This window comes from Passer domesticus, chromosome W (genome assembly GCF_036417665.1).
Source record: "Passer domesticus isolate bPasDom1 chromosome W, bPasDom1.hap1, whole genome shotgun sequence".
NCBI lineage: Eukaryota > Metazoa > Chordata > Aves > Passeriformes > Passeridae > Passer > Passer domesticus.
This window is the reverse complement of record NC_087511.1, coordinates 2903643-2923574: the sequence shown is the minus strand read 5'-3', so window position 1 is coordinate 2923574 and position 19932 is coordinate 2903643. Positions and strand designations below refer to the sequence as shown.

General features: G+C 40.0%; 1 protein-coding gene across 4 annotated transcripts in view; it reads left to right on the top strand.

Moving 5' to 3' along the window:
* Window positions 1-19932, top strand: part of LOC135288982 (mothers against decapentaplegic homolog 2-like) — a 74580-nt gene that overhangs the window by 28830 nt on the left and 25818 nt on the right. For 3 of the 4 annotated variants that reach the window (XM_064402349.1, XM_064402350.1, XM_064402351.1), the window contains exons 3-6: window positions 13762-13851; window positions 14988-15181; window positions 15667-15801; window positions 18799-18873. In XM_064402349.1, coding sequence (XP_064258419.1) covers window positions 13762-13851; window positions 14988-15181; window positions 15667-15801; window positions 18799-18873 — 494 coding nt within the window. The remainder of the gene's footprint in view (window positions 1-13761; window positions 13852-14987; window positions 15182-15666; window positions 15802-18798; window positions 18874-19932) is intronic. The other variant, XM_064402352.1, reaches the window with a different exon arrangement.

Genomic DNA, 19932 nt, shown 5'->3' with positions numbered 1-19932 from the left:
CTGCCAAACCTCTAGCAGATGGCAAATAGAATATATATTGCCTTGCAATCTAGGACAGGTGGCATTTACTTCTTTACTGAGCCAACACCCTAATTTGTTTAACTGTTTCAATGCAATTTAAGAACTTCGCTGAGGCCAAAAAATGCTTGTAACAATTGATTTTTCAGAGTTCCAAGGGTGAAAATCACTATTGCAGTTGCCCTCAAAATAATGCCCCAAGGAAGATCTTATTTTTCTATTTTTCTTTTTGATTGCTTTTTTGACACTGGGAGCAATTATTCTAAGTTGTCCCAGGGCACAAAGGCCACCATCTAGTTTTGAGGGAATACCTTGCCAAGCCCTGTTTCCACAGATGAGCCAAATTCCTTTAGGAAATTGAATTGGAAGTTTGTTAAAACAATCTGCAGAAGGTTCATCATATGTAAGAAGCTTAGTTTGATGACACCAAGAAGTCATATTGCAATAAACTGGGTGATAAGGAGTAACATTTAAATGTGGCCCATTTTTTCCTACAAAATGAAACAAATAACAAGTATCCATAGTTAATGAGCCTAAAATTTCTAATTCTTTAAGATCAGATTTATCAACTTTAAAATTATCAATATAAGTTTGGTGTCTTGGGTTAGGAATTGGGGAAATGTGGTGATCATCATATGGCAAATATTTATCAAAAGTGACATTATCAAAACCTTCTGGGAAAGGCACTCCAGCTAAACAAGTTGAAAAAAGTTTATCAGGGCTTGTGTTGGATAAGCAGATGGTGTCAGAACCTGCGGACTTGGCTAAAGAAACCTAAACATTTGTCTTTGGTTGAGTTACAGGTAAAGCTTCACTGCAAAAATAAAAACAAAAGGGTAAAAGCAGCATGCATCCACGCAAATAATAATACAACTCCATTCTTTTCTTGAACTGTTTCTGGCAGACAGTTTTCTCTGGGTGATTCTGTGTCATTCATGTTTGGGTGCCTGTTTCTTAGCTTCCACTCGCGGGGTCACTGGCTGATGTGGAAGCGTCCACGGCCATGGGCAGTACGGTTTCACGTTTTTTACTGGCACCCATTTGAGTCCTTTATCTGTAGAAATAGATGCAAACCCCTTCCCCCTGTTATAAGATCATATGGTCCTTCTATTTGTCCTGATTCTAGATTTTTAAATAAAACTGGGGGATGTTCTTTCAGTTTTGCTTTTTTGTTGTTCTTGAAATGTCTGTAAATTAGAGGATCAGGCTCTTCTGCAGAACTGTTAAAAAATTATAAACATACAAAGCCTTATTCAACCTCCTTTGAGGTGTGTCCTGGGCCCCTCCCCCTTTCTGCTGATCTGAAAATGAATTTTAGAGTTTGATGTGTTCTTTCTACCATTCCCTGACTCATGGGAGAGTAGGGAATACAAAATGTGTGGTGAACACCCCAGTCATTTAAAAATGTGGCCAATTCTTGTGAAGCATATGAAGGACCATTATCAGTTTTGATTTCTTGAGGGACACCTAATGAGGAAAATGCTTGTGGAAAATGCTGGCAAACATGCTTAGCTGTTTCTCCTGTATGTACAGAAGCAAAAACTGCATTTGAAAATGTGTCAATGGATATTTTTAAATTTCCCAAAAGAAGGGTACTTTGTGACATCTGTTTGCCACTTCTGCAAATTTTCCAACCCCCGTGGGTTGGTTGCCCCCGTAGAAGGGATAGGCTGAACAAGCTGGCAGTCGGGGCAAGCGCATACAATGGCTTGTGCCTGCTCTAGGGAGATGTGAAAATCTCGTTTGAGTGCCTGTTCATTTTGGTAAAAAAAGGCATGACTCAATTTAGCTTGTTCAGTAATATTAGGCAAGATAGCTGCAGGAAGCACTGAAGTGGAATCTTCAGTGTCTGCTGCAACCCTTTCCCCAGACTCTGCTGATGCCAATGCATTAGCATGTGCATTTCCTTCTGCCATAAATCCTGGGAGACCGGAATGAGCTCTGATGTGAGAAACAAAATAGGGATTATTTCTGTATAACAAAATTTGATAAAGACGGGTAAGCCAAATGTAAGAATCCGTGTCTGGCGGGCTGTTCAGGTCCAATCCGGCTAGCTATGGACCCCAGCCCACACGATCTTACATAGGACAAAAGGCAAATGACGAGAAGCACTCTTCTCCACGTGGGGACTAAGTCCTAAATTTATTTCCTTGATAGGAGACACCAAATCATCCAGGTGACCCCCCAGATGGAGAAAAGGGAGTCACCTTCTCCCTGGGGGGATTTTGAGCTGAGGGGAAGGGGGGCGGAGGAAGGGGGCAACAGCCAATGGGATACAAGTGAGGAGGGGCGAGGGGAGGGGTAAACCAGGAAGAGACCAGCAACACTAATTGGGGGGGGGGGGGGGGGAGGGGAAGGGGAAGGCCAAGGCCATGTGGTGATAGAATACAAATCATGTGAACAGTACAAATTACCGAACACACAGTGCAAATAACTAAATAAATACTTAGTGCAATACAACAGCCAAAGACACAACTTGTAGTTGTTAACATCCTTTAAAACAGACCCTTCAATTCTCTTATTAGCAACATATGCTGAATTAATGACTAGGTTAAAAGGTTCTGGAAAGAGCTGAAATGCTCTTACAACTGCTGCCAATTCAACAATCTGAGGAGAACCTTCGACTTTTTGAACATCTTGTTCCCAGGCTTTAGTATCTTTATTTTGCCATGTAACTACTGCCTTGTGTGTTTGTCCTGACCCATCAGTGAAAAGAGCAACTGCATCTAAACGTTCTTCACTGATCAGGGGTTTTTCTTTGTAGCATAATTTAGCTTTGATCAATTTGTGTGCTGGATAATGAATGGAACAAAATCCTGGAAAATCTAACAAGGCATACGGCAAATCTTCTGACTTTTGCATTGCCCAATCAAAATAGGATTTAATCATAGGTAAATAGATGATTGCAAATTTGCCACCTGCTATAGAAAGAAGCCTAGCTCTGCCATTGATAATAATCTGAGATATCATCTCTAAAGGATGTGAAGATTGTCTTTGGTGACCTGTATGAAAGAAAAATCCATTTTATTATTAACAAAGGATCTTTTTGAGAGGAGTCCCATTGGAAAATGAGGCCATACTGTCTCAGCGTTTCTCCTAAAACTGCAAGGAAAAAAGGTTTATCTGGAACATAGTGATGTGCTTGTCTATTTTGCAGAGCATCGGTAATTGTCTCTAAAGCCTTGCAGGCTTCAGGAGTAAGAGATCTGGAGGATGATTTTTTGGCTCCCTCAGTGGTTCTTGCTGCCCGTGGTGACTTGCCTGGTGATGAGATGCAGGTCCTGCTGCCCCTGCAGAATCAACTTCCAACCCCCGTGCACCTTGGCCATGGAGCCCACGCCAGCCCTGCCACACACCCAAGGGTGGAAGCACAGCTCTACTATTTGTCATGGACTGATCCAAACTGAATTGGAAAAACGTGATGCCCCTGAACATCTACAATATATTGATAATGATATTGTGTGGGGCAATAAGGCAGAAGTGTTTTAGAAATGGAAGAACATAATTCAGATTCTTTGGAAAACTGAGTTTGCCAAAAAGAAAAGGAAGGTCAAGGGACCTTGGGAATAAAATGGCAGGGTGGATGCTGTCATGTGCCTACAGAGGTGGTTAACAAAATTGCAACTTTTCCCACCAGCTAACAAGAAGGAAACACAAGCTTTTCTAGGCTTTGTGGGGTTCTGGAGAATGCATGTTCTAGGTTTATAGCCAGCTTCTGAGCCCTCTCTATCAAATGACCTGAAAGAAGAACCTCTTCAAGTAGGGCCTTGAGCAACAAAAGGTCTTTCATGAGACACAGAGAGAGAAAGGGGAAGAGAAAAAGGACAGACAGAGAGGGGGAGAGAGAAGGGAGTGAGAGAGAAAGGAGGAGAGAGGGAATGGGAGAGAAGGGAGGAGAGAGAAAAGAGAGGCAAAGAGGGATGAGTGAGGAGGAGAGAAAAGAGGAGAGAGCAGAAGATAGTCACCACCTGTGGGATCTAACAGCATCCTCTGAGTTCTCCTTCACCCTGGACTTTGTTGTGGGGGTCCCAGAGTCATTCTTCTGGGGGTACCAACTTTACACAGTCCAAGTTTTGGGTATCTATGGGGTGATCACAATGGCATTCCTAAAACTTGGGGTGATATGTGTATGAGCAGTTGCTTCTTTTCCCACAGTCTGCCATGGTTGGAATTTTTGTCCAGATGCATTAACCAGTATGTGCTAGCCAGATCTCACCTCTGCCCAGCCTGGAACTAGCACCTTCCTGTCACAAATTCCTCCCCTCTGTGCTTATCTCAAGTTCCTGTTCCTGTGGCTTTTGGCAAATTCTCTCCATGGCCTTGACAGTGTTTGAGATGGGCAACTGTGCCTTTCTGTCTCTCTGGGAGCTCCCCAGGAACCCTGGCCAGCCCCGACATGGCCAGCGGGGGAGACATTCTCTCTCGTGCCCCGAGGGCACTGAAGGCAGCTAGGCTAGTCGCCTTTGCAGCAGAAGAGACGCTAGAGACATCGGTAGAGGATGAAAGGGCCGACTCTTAGCAGGGGTTAATCCAAAGTTTTATTTGGAGCTCCTGGCAGCTCCCCACCCCAGGGGGCCTCCTGCTCAGAGTGCCTGGGAGAGGTGCCAAAATTACATTTTAAAGGGAGGTGTGAAGCAAAAAGTAGATAAATTTGCTGACCAATAAAGAGCTTTCAGGGGTGAAAACTTAGGGAATGGGCATTTGGGATAGTGTATGGGGTAGCACTTGGGGGGCTGACCCCTGGCCTCTGACTAATCACTCGACGACCTGGACCAGAAGTTCTAGATAGAAAGGATGGGATGCTGAGTGATTGACAGAGAGCCAGGGCGGGGATTTGGGGATGATCTCAACAAACGAGAGGGATTACACAGGTTGAGGGATAGTACAATCGGGGGTAAGCCATTTGGGGAAAATAAGGGGATACAAAATCAAAACCATTACAAAGTATAAAAACACACTACAACACCTTCCAAGTCCTTACACCACCCAGCACCATCAATGTAACCCCTAAGCTATATCTCCCAGTACCAGATCTAGATGCCAAGAGAACACCTCCAGGGATGGTGACTCTTACACTTCCCTGGGCAACCTATTCCAATGCCTGACCACCCTAACAGTGATTTTTTTTTTCTAATATCTAATCTGAATCTCCCCTGTCTCAGCTTAAGGCCATTTCCTCTGGTCCTCTCACTGTAGGTATGGCAGAAGAGACTGGCCCCCACCTCACTACAACCTTCTTTCACATAATTGTACAGAGAGATGAGGTCCCCCTGATTCTCCTCTTCTTTAGACTAAACAACCCCTGCTCCCTCAGCCATTCCTCATAAGACATGTTTTCTAGACCCTTCACAAGCCTTGTTGCCTTTCTCTGGACATGCTCCAGCACCTCAATGTCCTTTTTGAAGTGAGGGGCCCAAAACTGAATGCAGTAATCAAGGTGCAGCCTCACTAGTCCTGATGCTTACACTATTGCTGATACAGGCCAGGATGCCATTGGCCTTCTTGGCCACACTGCTGGTTCATATTGAGCCAAGTGTCAACCAGCACCCCCTGGTCCCTTTCTGCCAAACAGCCCTCAAGCCACTCTTCCCCCAGCCTGTAGCACTGCATGGGGTTCCTGTGACTCAAGTGCAGGACCCGGCACTTTGCCTTATTGAACCTCATGCAGTTGTCCTCAGCCCATTGATTGAGTCTATCCAGATGTCACTGTAGAGTCTTCCTACCCTTGAGCAGATCAGCACTCCCACCCAACTTGGTATTGTCTGCAAATTTACTGAGGATTCACTTGACCCCTTTGTCCAGATCATCAAGAAACATGTTAAACAGGACCAGCCCCAAAACTGAGCCCTGGGGAACACAGCTAGTGACTGGCCACCAACTGGATTTAGCTCCATATACCATAACTTTCTGGGCCTGTCCATCCAGCTGTTTCTTTACCCATCTAAGAGTCCACCCATGCAAGCCACAAGCAGCCAGTTTTTCTAAGAGGGTGCTGTGGGAGATGGTGTCAGATGCTTTACTGAACTCTAAATAGACTACATCCACAGCCTTTTCCTCATCTACTAAGTGGGTCACTTTGTCATAGAAGGTGTCTTGGTTTAAGACAATTTAAGGTGGACGCAAATGAGTTACCTCTTTAGTTTTAATTAATCCCTTCCCACCAATAAGAAGAAACTAATACAAGTAGATATAAGTGAAAAAATAAGTTTACTAAAAAATGAAACAGCAACAGGCAAAAAATAAGTTATAGACGCTAGTTACAAAGTTGCTGAAATCCCACAGACTCCCTGTGAACAGAGAAACCCAAAATGGCAGTCTCCTTCCCCAAGAGGGTGCTCGCCATGTGTGTAGAGAGACAAAGGAAAAAGACAGTGGCAGCCCTCCCTCCAAGATGGCATGCTCTTCAGGTGCCTGTGTAGTCTGTGAGACAAAAGGGAGATGGCAGACTAACCTTGCCTGGCACACTCTTGCCCCTGGAAAAAAAATACAGGAAAGTAGGAGCTTATGAAGCAGTTTAGTGGAAGATGGGAATTGCTGATATTTGTGAGGGTCAGTGCTACTGCTTGTTGCTGCCTGCCACCCACTGGACTTTGCCGGTGGTGGCACTGCTGTTTTGGGTTTCCGCTTTCATGGGGGGAGGGAGAAAATGGACTCTCAGGCACTCATGCATGGCAGCCCAACCCCAGACCAGCTTAGACTTCGCACTGCTGACAGGTGTTGCAAATTTTACTCTGAAACAGTTTTTGATCATGAAATGCAGCTTCTTGAGTTGCTACTTTTTTGAGTCCAGAAACCTGCCTGAAACCACCCCTTCCAGAGGCCAGAGAGAAACAGAAAATAAACCACAAAAGGGAGCCTCTGCCTTGAGCAAGAGCTACAAGGTGAAAGAGAGAGAGAGAGCCAAAATGGCAAGAGAGAGAGGGCTCCCTGCATGCTCCAACTTTTAAAAGCCCCGGGCAACCCCTGCCCCACCGTTGCATTGCAGGGTCTTAAAGAGATAGTAGCAATTTTGGGCACAGATGGCTATGGAATACAATAACATTTTGGGTTACCCAGGACAAAGGAGATCAGGTTGGTCAAGCAGAACCTTCCTTTTGTAAATTCATGTTGGCCAGGGCCTGATCCACTCATTGTCCTGCATGTGCCATGTATTGGCACTCAGGATCATCTCCATAACCTTGCCTGGCACCGAAGTAAGGCTGACAGGCCTGTAACTCCCCAGATCATCCCTCCAACCCTTCTTGTAGATGGGCATTATGTTTACTAATTTCCAATTAGCTGGAACTTCTCTGGTTAACCAGTATTGCTGGTATATGATTGAGAGTGGTTTGGCAAGTTCTTTTGCCAGATTCCTCATTACTCTGGGGTGGATCCCCTCTGGGCCCATAGACCTGTAGGTATCTAATTGGCATAGCAGGTCACTAACCATCTCCTCCTGGATTATGGTGTCTTCACTCAGCTCCCGGTCCCTACCTTCCAGCTCAGGGAGCTGGTTATCCTGAGGACAACTTGTCTTGATATTAAAGACTGAGGCAAAGAAGGCATCAAATACCTCTGCCTTTTCTTCATACTGGTGCACGGACAGATGACTCTTCAACTAATTAAAGTTGAAAAGAAGAGTATTTATTGCAGTGTGCTGGACACATGTGGAATCATTTCCAAATACATGTGCAAGGAGTTGCAGACTCCTGCTCTCTATTTATACAGGAAAGGTTTTACATATCCAAGCTGTTTCTAAGGACACATAATACATAATCATTACCTGCCCGCTTTGTATTATAATCAGCTGAATATCCATTATGTCTGCGCAATTGTACTCCCTTAATTGGGTCTGTGGGATTTTGAAATAAGGGAGTGAGTGTATGGGAGGAAGAAAGCCGTCTTCATGGTGAACTCTTCACCCATGGCCAGTTGGCAGGACTTTTTGATCTGCTGGTCACAGTCCAAGCCTCTCCTAACTGTTTGATTATTCTTAAGGCAAGGTATTTTTATGGTCTCTGCTCTTTCACAATTGCTACATCTATCCCTGTCACTCCTAGCTTCTCTTTCCTAATGTATTTGTTACTCTTTAACTAAGGTACTTGATTCTTGCCACCGATATTACTAACTTAGCTTCTTAACTAATTTTAAAATCTTAACTAAAATATGCAATCTTCTACTATCCCAGTTGTATTCCCAGCTGGCCCCTTGACTCAATACCCTGATATTACACTACCCTCTGCATTCAATAAATGGAGAGTCTCCTTGACCCTCCTTTTGCTGCAAATGTATTTATAGAAACTTTTTTTTTGTCTTTAACTGCAGCAGTCAAATCAAGTTCTAGTTGGGCTTTTGTCCTCATCTTCTTCCTATATATGTCCCTCATGACATCCTTATAGTCCTTCCAAGTTATCTGTCTCTCCTTCCAGAGATGATAGATTTTTTTTTTTTCCCCTAAGTTCCAGCCTAAATTTTCTGTTTAACCAGGCTGGTCTTTCCCCAACAACTTCTCTTTCTACACATGGGGACAACCTGCTCCTGAATATTTAACAATTCCTTTTTAAAGCACATCTAGCCTTCCTGAACACCGTTGCCCTTCAGGACTGACTCCCCAGGTACTCTGTCAATAAATGTCCTAAACAGGCCAAAGACTGCTCACCAGAATTCCAAGGTGGAATTTGGCAGACTTGTTAGGGACTGTCTGTGCTGAATACAATATTGTATGTAAGCCAATGAACTTTTTTAATAGCTTTGTTTCATCTATATTACACCTAAGCTTGTCAAATCAGGCTTTCCTATTACTGTTGTCTTTGAGACCCTCTCTGAACTAGTTCCAAAGGTTTGGTATGTTTCCCTCCTAGCTGTTCTTGAACCTTAGGTGTATCAGGAAGACGATAACTGGTATGAGAGGAAGGATTCTGTTCTTTCATCCATCAATTCATTGATCCTTTTCTCAAAGTTAGTATCAGTGGAGTGTAATGGGACAGTGTCTTCACAGGAGCTTCACCAGTGATGAACCAAAAAGAAAAACCACAAAAAACCCCAACCACACAAACAAAAACTAATTAGTATACAAGGTACAGATCTTTAATCTGCAGACTTCAACCTGTTTTTTCAGGCAAATTTTACACAAGCAGCTATGAGCAATGTTAATGCATTGGCATTTGCCCATTTGTTGTGAGAAAATAGGATTCTATAAATCTAGTGGTCATTTCTTACTCCTCTAACTCTTGTTTTGATAGCTTGGTGTAGCTCTCAAAGCAAATTCTGCACCTCTTTTCTACCCCCCTGACAAAGGTAGTAAGTCAAGGTAGTAAGTCCTGTAAATTTTAGGCTGGTATAAAGGTGTTTGTGTCCCTGTGCTAAGTAACTTCTCCAGTTTAAGTGAAAACCTGATCATATTTTTGTTGCATTTTTCTTGTTTAGTCTTTCAGTGAAAATGTGAGTAAAAACAAATGTCAGGCTCACATCTATAGGGAAGATTTTGCATAACAGTTCTAGAATTTGAAAACTTTCATCTCCTACTTTAAAACAGATAAATGGGGTACTGTCATGGTTTACTAAAATTATTTTTCTGTTTCAGTCACAGCTCCAGCACTACAAATGCCTCATAAAATGTAGGGGTAGACAGATTAAATGGAAGAAATACTTGTGAGTATAGGATGCAGGAAAAAAACCAAATGGAGATGATTGCCTTGAATGTGGAGTTGGCAAACTTCTTAGTGGCTGTAGATTCTAAAAGATATGAAAGATTCAGTAGAAATGTTAGTGACTCAGTGTAATATTTCACAAATAAGCAAGTTGAATCTCCAAGACCATTCTGTAATGATTTCTGGATAATGTGGGCTTTGACAAGCATGATGCTATTTGCATTTCAGGTTTTATTTGCCATTTCTCTAGTGCTATCACTTGAGGAGGCTGTCAACTGAACTTGGTGCCTTTTAAGCTCCTTTACAGTTCTGCTTTCTGAGACTGAAGAAGAAGAAAATTATATTTAGCAACTTTTGTATAGAGTTTCTGGTACTTCATATGTAAATATCTTTGAAGTGGTTCTGATGTGCCATTCACAAACCTGGGAATTGTGTGGAAGGACAGTAATTGGCATGGCCCAGTGCTGGGGAATGTCCTAGCTGCTTTCTAGCATAAATGATCACGTTCCAGGGCATGGGAATATTTCCAGACAAGACTTAACTTATGAGTACAGGTGTTAATCCTTGATTCTCCTAAATTCTTTATGGAATAAGGAATAGAGAGGACTCTTCACAAGGGGTTTTGGATGCTTTGGATGTAGGTTTAGGAGAGAATGCATCCTATTTATTTTGGGACAGTAATTCTGTACTCCTGTTTCCCTTTCAGAGGGTTTTAGTGGTTGCTTACAGTGGTTGTTTAAACATCTTTCAGAATGCAGTCACCTTTCCAGCACCACCTTTCTGGGATGAATAGATGTGTCTGCCCTCTGTCAGGCTATTGCTTGCATATGAATGAACATATTGTGGTCTTTCATGGAAGTGCTGTGCATGAAGTATTGATTTGTGGAAGCAAACAAACTCCACAACTTTTGTGAAAATTGTAAAGCCGGTATGTTTATTACAGCGCTGGACGCATGTGGGAAGGTCCCCTAAAATGACATGCCTGCCTCTGAGAACTCCAGATCCTTTTTTATCTCCCTCTCAAATACATATGCATGCAATTTCACAATAGGTTCATACATATTCATTCTACTGATTTCACATGACATTTGCCGCTAATTTTTTCTTTATCAGAAAGAATTCCTGGGTCATTTTGACCCTGCTTTCTGTAGCAGCCTCTCTGTCTGTTTCAGAGTTCAAGGGGCCCTCCCTTATCTCTGTCCTTCGGCTGAAGCAGTTTCTTAGAGCATAGGCTTTTTGCGAGAACAGGCAGTCAGACCAAACAGCTATGTTTGCAAGCTACAGACTTAATTCAAAGATGTACATTTCACCTAAATCAAAATGGATTTCCACTCTGGAAATTTTCCACTCTCAGTATGCTTTTTAGGGTTGTGAGGAATTTCATTCTGATTTAGTGTGTATGTGTGTGAATATTAAGAGGCCTTGTTTACTGTCTGGGTGATATAGTGGGGGGACAGTCTTGCATCTCAGGTAATGGATCTTTCATGTAAGCAGGAGAGTGGAGAGACCACTTTATTTCCTCAGATGTTTCTTCCAGTGAACAGTAAAAGTTATTTTGAGCTGACTTTATTGATCTTATGGGTTAATTTCCTGCAGGCTCTTCTGTGTTTGATTGTGGATTATTGGAGTTGAGTATAGTCACAGTGTAGATGAACCAGTAAAAAATTTCCATTAATCCTAACTCTAAGCAGACACATTCTGGAAGATAGCATGTCATGTAAGCTGCTATATGTTAGAGCAGTTTTGCTCTAACTTCTAACTGTTCACTGTTTCTGTACCTCCTTGGCCTGCCTTCCCTCCATGGTGTCCTGAGCTTCATTGCAACCTGTGACTGTTGCAGTCACTTCAGGATACCATTTGTCTTTCTGTGGGTTATGAAATATGCTGTCAGCTTTGATACTTTGAATATTTATAGAGAGAAGAGGTTAGCAATATAAAATACTGTTCCTATTCATCATGCTTTGTCAGGAACTGTGAAATTTTACTTTTGCATGTGCTATCTTAAGTCTTGTGCAGCAAATGTGAGGCAAGCCATGTTTTCACCAGTGACGCACCCCACAATTTTGGGAATGTGTAATCTGTAATAATGTCAGCTTTGGAGCACTGCTTTGTATAAAGGATCTATTGCTCAAAGGTAATGAGCTGACTGTGTCAATTAATATGCAGCAGGCTTTGTGTCTGCTGATTGTTCTGATTTAATGTGTGTAATGATCTGTCTTACAAGCAGCAGTGGTGAATATTTAAGGACACAGTACAGTGTTGGAATGTTCCCTGGCATCCCACAGGTGCCTTATGTGTCTTCAGGGCAACTATTTGAATCACTACGCAGCTTCTGGCAGTCTACCATCCTAGAGACATCTTAGGAATGTGAAAAAGAGAGGCTGTATGCTCTGCTGATATAGTGATGCTCAGGATCCCTCTTTGCCCACTTTCTAGAGATCTGTGATGCTGCCTGTGTCTGAGATAGATGTAACTCATTCAGGAGAGTTGGCTCTTTTGAAGAGCTGGATCTAAATCAGAGAATAGGCCTTCTCGTCTGACACTGCTACTCTCTACTAGACAAATGTTCTCTATTACAATATTTTACTTGTGTCCGTAATCAGTAAAATGTCAAAGGCCATATTTTTTGTAATAATTTTATTTGTGATAAATGCAGGCTGCTGTCCACAATTATAGTCTTATTCCTGATTTGTAGTGCTCATGTAGCTCTACAGTGAATAGAAGTGACCTAGATGAAAAGTAACTATCAAAAGTTAAATTTTCTGCCATGTATGTTCTGTGGTCAGATTGATTTGGGTTGCTGCTCAATTGCATGAACATTTCAGCCTCCCTGGAATGGCACTAAAAGTGAGGTGTTTGGGACAGGCAAGAAGGGGAGAAGAACCATTAATTCCCTTCATCAGTAGCCCACGCTTACATTTATGTCTTCTTGTTTCATAACACTACTGAATTTTCCCTGTGTAGAGAGGGGAAATAAAAATACCTACTTCATTTCTCTTCCCTTAAGCACTCATTCCAAACTTGTGACTGTATCAGCTAAGTTTAGTAGTTTAAATCACAACACCTATATTTAAAACCAGGAGTTTGGTGAACTTGGATTATTTTCTTTCTGTTGCAACTTTTCAGAGGCTATTTATTTTAAAGGGACTGTAGCAGACAGTCAAACTTCAGGCTCTGTAATTAGGAAATAGAGATGTAAGTTGCTTTTGAACCAAATTCTCATAATTTCTGAGGTGCGAAGTCTAGTTGTATGTCACTTATATAAAAATAAACTGTCCATTTTTAGTGATCACAGAGCAAGTCTGTGATAGAGTTGCGCTGGACTGAAGGCTCCTTTTTCTTTACTGTTGTGATCTTGTCCTTGAACCAGTTTGGTAAAAAATTAGTTGTCCCTCTTTTCCTCCTTCTTGATGTAGCAATTAAAGGTTTGTTATCCTGTAGTTGAATCATAAAATGCTATACTGTAAAATTGTGTTAAACATTCTGTGTTTTGTATACTGTGGAAAAGAATATTTAGTTCTTTAATCAATGAGAGTACAGAAAACAGTGAGAAGTATTAGCTACGATGTGCTTTTCTTTAAAGTCTGAATTTTCCTCTTTTGGGGAAAGCAGCAAGTCAGTATGTGCATGGAGAATGAGATTAGTGCTTAAGTGGTGGTACCTGAAAGTTAGATTGTGACATTCAGTTTCAGATATACATGGCATTTGTTTGAAGTCTTAGGGAAGCTTATGTTTAAAAACAAACAAAAAACCCCAAGAAACAAACCCAGAAACTACTCTTTAAAACAGAATTTTTTAAGAGCTAGGCTGAAGAAGTTTAGCTTGTTTTAAGTAATGTTACAACTGTACTGACTACTTAAAAGCAGAGAACTTGTTCAACTTTTAAAAACATTTATCATTTACCTTGAATCACTTGTTCCATTTTGATAGCCTCCTTCATATAGAAAATACAGCATGCGATGTCAGTCTAAATGCAAGTCAAACAATGCTCTATCTTCTATGTGAAAGGAAGTATTCTGTATGTTTTTCCATGTTTGACACCATAGTGTTTTGAATAACCATGTTCCATATTCATATCAATTTTTTGTTTTTGTTTTCAATTTATTATGCACAGCACTTGTTCTGAAATTTGGGGACTGAGTACACCAAACACGATAGATCAGTGGGATACAGCAGGCCTTTACAGCTTCTCTGAACAAACCAGGTGAATATTCTGCCCTCTTGCATCATAGAAATCTTGTGGGAGGGATTGGATTTGGAGGGTCTGTAATGGGATGCTTTAGCTGTAAAATAGACTAAAATGCTTCCTAGGCCTCTCATGGTACAGCATTTAAAGATATTTGCTTGCCAGTGTAAAAATCCAAGTGTTATCAGCTGATGTTTTGACCAATGAAATTCTAATTCTGCAATATTGATTTTTCATGACAGTGCTATTGAACGAATGGGAAGACTTGCTAAATGCAAGCTCTAATATGATTTGGTATTTATATTAGCAAAGTTGGGAAGTTTGATTCTTTAGGCCTAATCTTACAAAGTATTTAAACTGCTTTGTATGTCACAAGCTATCAGTTAAATCTTGCTAATTGGCTCAGATATGAGCTACTAAAGAATTGTTTGTAAATTCTTCAGTAGTTAATGGCAGGCAAATTCTAAACAGGGTCTTTATTTTTTCATGTCACATTACTTGATTTCTGTATTGAGGTTTGTCTCCCATCCCATAACAATCATAAACATCTGCATTTGTGTAAGCATATGCAGTCTGTCTTAAAACTAGCAAAATTATTTCAGCTGGTAGTAAGGCAGATGAAGTCAAGAAGATAAACTGTACAGTCCTTAAAAGATGTGCATTCATGCTTTTTGCATTGCAGTTATACTGCCATGTGGAGCACTTGGGCAGCTGACTGCTTATAGGCTTATTTGCAGTCCTGTGGGAATTCTTAAACTTAAAGCCATAAAGCATCTATGCCACAACAAAGCTTTGAGGATTAGTAGTGGAAGGGACCATTAAGTGTGTGATTTTTTTTTTAACAACTCTCTTCTGCATTTAAAAAATATATGAAGCAATCATCTTAAATACTTGGTTGGAGGTAAAGTGGCTTTTAATGAATTTTAAATTTAACTGCCAATGATTAGAGCAACTCAAATACAAGTTAAGAGACTACTGATATGATCATTTTTATCACATTTGAAGCTTTTCAACAAGAGTATAAATGTCACTAGCAGTATCAATCCACTGAATTCTGAGAATGAATAAACTACCCATCCCATCTGTGTCCACTCTTACTTAAGTGGCTAAGAGCATGCAGTCTGTAAAAACTTTGTAACATCTTTTCCCTCCAGATCTCTCGATGGCCGTCTACAGGTATCTCATCGTAAAGGATTGCCGCATGTTATTTACTGTCGTTTGTGGCGTTGGCCAGATCTTCACAGTCACCATGAACTTAAAGCAATTGAAAACTGTGAATATGCTTTTAATCTTAAAAAGGATGAAGTATGTGTAAACCCTTACCACTACCAGAGGGTGGAGACACCAGGTAGGAAGACTACTGACTTTGTATAGCATCTGTATGCACTTGATCAGCATAAGTAAAAAGAGAAAAATGCTTTCTCTTGCCGAAAGTACAAGATTCTTAGAGATACAGCTTTTGTGAAAACCACCCCTGATAGTTTTTAGTAGTACAGTTACTGAAAAATCTTTATGAATGTGGAGATACTTTTACCCCGATAAACATTTCCAGGACCATTTGTAGTTTCCAGATGGCTAAATATGACCCAGACTTAAAAGGAGAACAGAGATTATTCACCTTTGCTAATGTGAAATAGTCTTACTCAAGAGGCACTTCAGGAATCTGTTTCTACCACTAGCAGTACAATTGTAATACTAGCAGTACTGAAATTCAGAAAATTTCAAAACATCTGAAGAAATTGTTAGATGGTTTAGAGAGATATTTTTTCCTTTTAGCTCACAGAAGCGTGCATTTTGAGGGTCTTACCAATGCTTTGAATTTTGCTTTTCCAGTCTTGCCTCCTGTACTAGTGCCACGGCACACTGAGATTCTAACAGAACTGCCGCCTCTTGATGACTATACCCATTCCATTCCTGAAAACACTAACTTTCCAGCTGGGATTGAACCACAGAGCAATTACATACCAGGTATTTTCTTAACTTTCACTGTAAACAGTATGTTTGACATTGTGCTGCTGAAACAAAGATGGTAATTTTACGCTCCTAAGTGATCAAATTAATTGCAAGATGTGCCAATAAGTTAGATCTAGTTGATTTTGTGTATTAGTTCCAATGGAAATACCTGAACATTGCTGTTTGCAGAACACGATCCTGTGTGAAACTATATTGCTTACTTGGTTTCAGTAGCTTATTTAAGATTCAGAATGCTAATGAGTGAAAAATAGACCTTTGTCTTATGCTTTCAATCTGTTTTACAAGCATATGGGGGTTGCCAAATGCTGTGTGTTAGAGACTGAGCAGCAGTTTAATACTCAATCTCACCACATGTAGTTTGTGGAGAAAACTTTAAGTTGCAAATCAGTGGCTTAGTGTTTTGATCTGTAGTCCACAATTGATCAAGGTCTGCTTTGTGTATTTGTTACTATTATATGCACAGTTTTGTCTTTTTAGTATGAAAGAGCAACCTAACATTATTGAAATCAAAGAATTCCTTCTTTCCCTTCTTCCCCTTCTTTCCTCCTTCCCCACCCCAAGACTAACCTGCTACAGTGCACCCGAACCCTGGTACTACTACTGAAACATAAAATCAGTGAACTTTGTTTCCTGCCCCAACTTTGTTTCCTATCCCTTCAGGAAGTTGCCTGGAGTGTAAAACCAAGTAAAGCTGAAGTTTTCTCATAAATGTTTAATGCAGCTATGTTATGAACAAGCTGAAAATTCAGATCTAGACTCTCTTGAAGAATAAAATTACTTGAAACTCAAATATGTGCAATATAGAAATTGTATCTGTCTTAAACAGGTTATTGCTTGTGTTTTCTTTAAATGTATCCAAGAATTGAAATGGCATTAAAAAATGCAATAAATCTGTTTAATCTAGGCCATGTTTGTTGCCACCTAGGGATAGCAGATCTTTAAAGAGCGATTTAAAGGGATAGAAATTGGTGCTGCTTTCCTAACTGATATATGCCTTTTGTGACTCAGTCTGAGGGCTTTTGATACCATTTCCTAACAACTTACTGGAAAGTTGCCATTTGCAAATCCAGTGCTATGGAAATGAGCTGAAGCAGCTAGGTAGTTATTTGCAGGGAGTATGTTCAAGGTGATTGTGGGTATTCACATGATTTTCAAATGTTTGTGCAGCTAACCACACCTTGCCTCCTTATCTTTGTCACTGACACCCTCCTGTTGTATTCATGGCATCTTACTTTATTTGACCTTGCTGACTTAATCTTGAACACTTAACTAGGTTCTGATAAGTCTTGTGTGTCTTGACAGCCTACTTCATAGAACCATTTTCTTTAGCAGTAGGACAAACTAAGACTGTGGTAGCTTTGCACCACAATACTGTCTCAGTACATGGTCTACAGAGAGGTTGGTTTCACTTACAGCTGGGAAGATGGCAGTTGTGAAGGTGCAGGATGGTGGTTGGTGCTGTATGTTCCATTAATACTACTACGTGGAGGAAATCTCTATTCAGACAGAGATTAGTTATGGAAAATAATCTATGCCAAAGACTCTAGATTAGCAACTGGAAACAGGAGGTGTGGGTTGGATTGGAAATGGTTATTGACCTTTTACCATAGCTGTGGCCTTAACTATAATGAATGATTTGGAGAAGGTTGGAGTCCACTTTATCACAATGAATTCAATAAAAATGTTCAAAATTAGTATGATTTTTGTTATCATAATTCTTGATAGTGAAGATTTCCTTTAATCGTCCTTTTAAATTCTTATTTGAATTTTGTCACATATATATTTAGGTTACTAGTTTTACAGAGTGAACCAAGGATAATTCTTTTGATTAATTTTTTTTAATCAACTGACTTAATCTAGTTTCCTGTCACTGAATTCCTTCTGACCTTAATATATTGCTGTAAATCTCAGACATGATATTTGATATAATTTGATATTAATTCTTAGGCAAAAAGCTCTTAATTTCTGCTGTTTCATAATAATGTCATTAAATGTACTTAATCCCTCAGATGTCTCAGAGACAATTCTAAGGCGATTGTAGACATAGTTAGCTTCAAACACTTTCACTAAAGCAATCCAGGTTTTGCCTTTAATATATAGAATCATAGAATATCCTGAGTTGGAAGGGACCCACAAGGTTCATTGGAGTCCAACTCCATATAGGAAAAGACATTTGCCCAGTTCAAAAAAAAATTATTTCCTGAAAGGCAGTTGGTTAACTTATCTGGATTACAAAGTACCTTTTGAATGGGGAAAAGGAACATGCATACGCTTCTGGGTTTTGAAGATATTTCTGTTGAATTAGGCAAAGTTTCTAGTATCAGAATGCTTCAAACTTGTTTCTGAGTTTGCTTTGGTTACTGAAACTCCATCTTTAAAGAAAGCTAGTTAAAAGAATAGATGATTGTTTTAATAGATCTTGGAAGTAATAATGATAATAGAGCTTGTGAAGTGTAACTAGTTAAATAATATAGTTATTATTGAGTGAAATTTTTAGATAATGAAGGAAAATGGATTTGGGAATTGAATGGAAAAGTAACCTTCAAATCTATAAGGCATGGGAGGGTATCTGATGTGATGGTTATAGTACATTAAGACAGTTCACGTGATTTTTTTTTTGGGCAAGTCACCAGATGAGGGGTTTTTTAAATTTGTAATTCTACTAAATGTGAAAGCTGTTGATCATAATTACAAAACTGTTACTTATTCTAGTGAAAGTATCTTGTCTTAAATGGAAAATACAAGTATTAACACATTTGAACAGTTGACTGGCATAAAAGAGATTATACATTTTGCATAGACAATTAATGCAGGTAATGTGTTTGAAGACCTACTGGAAGGAGAAAGGGATGGCAAAATGAAATTCTAATAAAGTATTTAGGTCTTGAATAAAGCTCATGAGGACTTGAGAACAAAAACTCAAAATGCTAAATCATACAAATTTCCTCAGTCATTGAACCATTAGGCGTTTTGTTGTTTTTTTTTTTACAGAAACACCACCTCCAGGATATATCAGTGAAGATGGAGAAACAAATGACCAGCAGTTGAACCAAAGCATGGATACAGGTAACTACTCTCAAAACTTGGGATCACTAGCTGTGATCCCTCTGCATAGCAACATGAATTCAGCCTAAAAGATGATGGCAGTTTTCCCCTGTACAACCTGGTGTTTTCTGTTTAAAATATCACTTTCAGTCATTAGTGAACAAATTAATATTTTGTTCGGGGAATGCTTTTAAAACATTCTGTGCCATATTAAGTACATTACATTTGTTTTGTAATAAAAACATACAGGTCTAATTAAGTCTTCATCAGATTTTAATAGCTGATTCTTTTTAACCATCCCCAACTTTACCTTCTGGAAACAGGTTCGTTGGAGCAATGTCTGTTGATGTCTGTTGGCCTAAACAAGTTACAGACTCTGAATTTTGAGAACCTGTCTCTTACCTCTGGCACCTTATCACATCTGCCATGTTTCAAATCAATTCTTGTACAGAAGGGTCTATGGAAAGAGTAGTAGAAATATTAAGCATCTGTGCCTTTGTATGAAAGAGTTTCTAGATAATGTGGTTGGCTTTAGACTTTGTCAAAAAACAGTTAATGTGCTGGACAAGAACATCCTGCTATCTGCTGTCAGACTTGAATGTATTTGGTTAGCTAATGTTAGCAATCTTTTTCAGTTAGTTGGAATCAACTGCACCAGTTTCCAAAAGTACTGCAATATTTTCCCACTATGTGATAATGGCTACCTTAATTTAAAAAGCTTGATATCAGCAATCATTGTAGGAATGATTCTGTGCAAAGCCTCTTTGTATTTTGTCTACAAGTACACAAATTATGTTGGAGAGTTCATGTTTTTCTAAATTTTTTCCTTCCTCCTTCCAGGAAAGAATATTCTCAAATGAGGAAGTCCAGGTTGTTCTTCTAAAGATAAACCCTCTCCTTTGAGAATAGAGGCAATATCTTGCTTGTCTCATCCACTTTTTCTTAGCTTTTTTTCCACTGAATTTGAGAAGAAGTCACTACATTCTTATTGGGCTGAAGCACCTCTCTTATGAAGACAGGCTGAGATAGTTGGGGTTGTCCAGCCTGGAGAAGTCTCCAGGGAGACCTTAGGGCACCTTC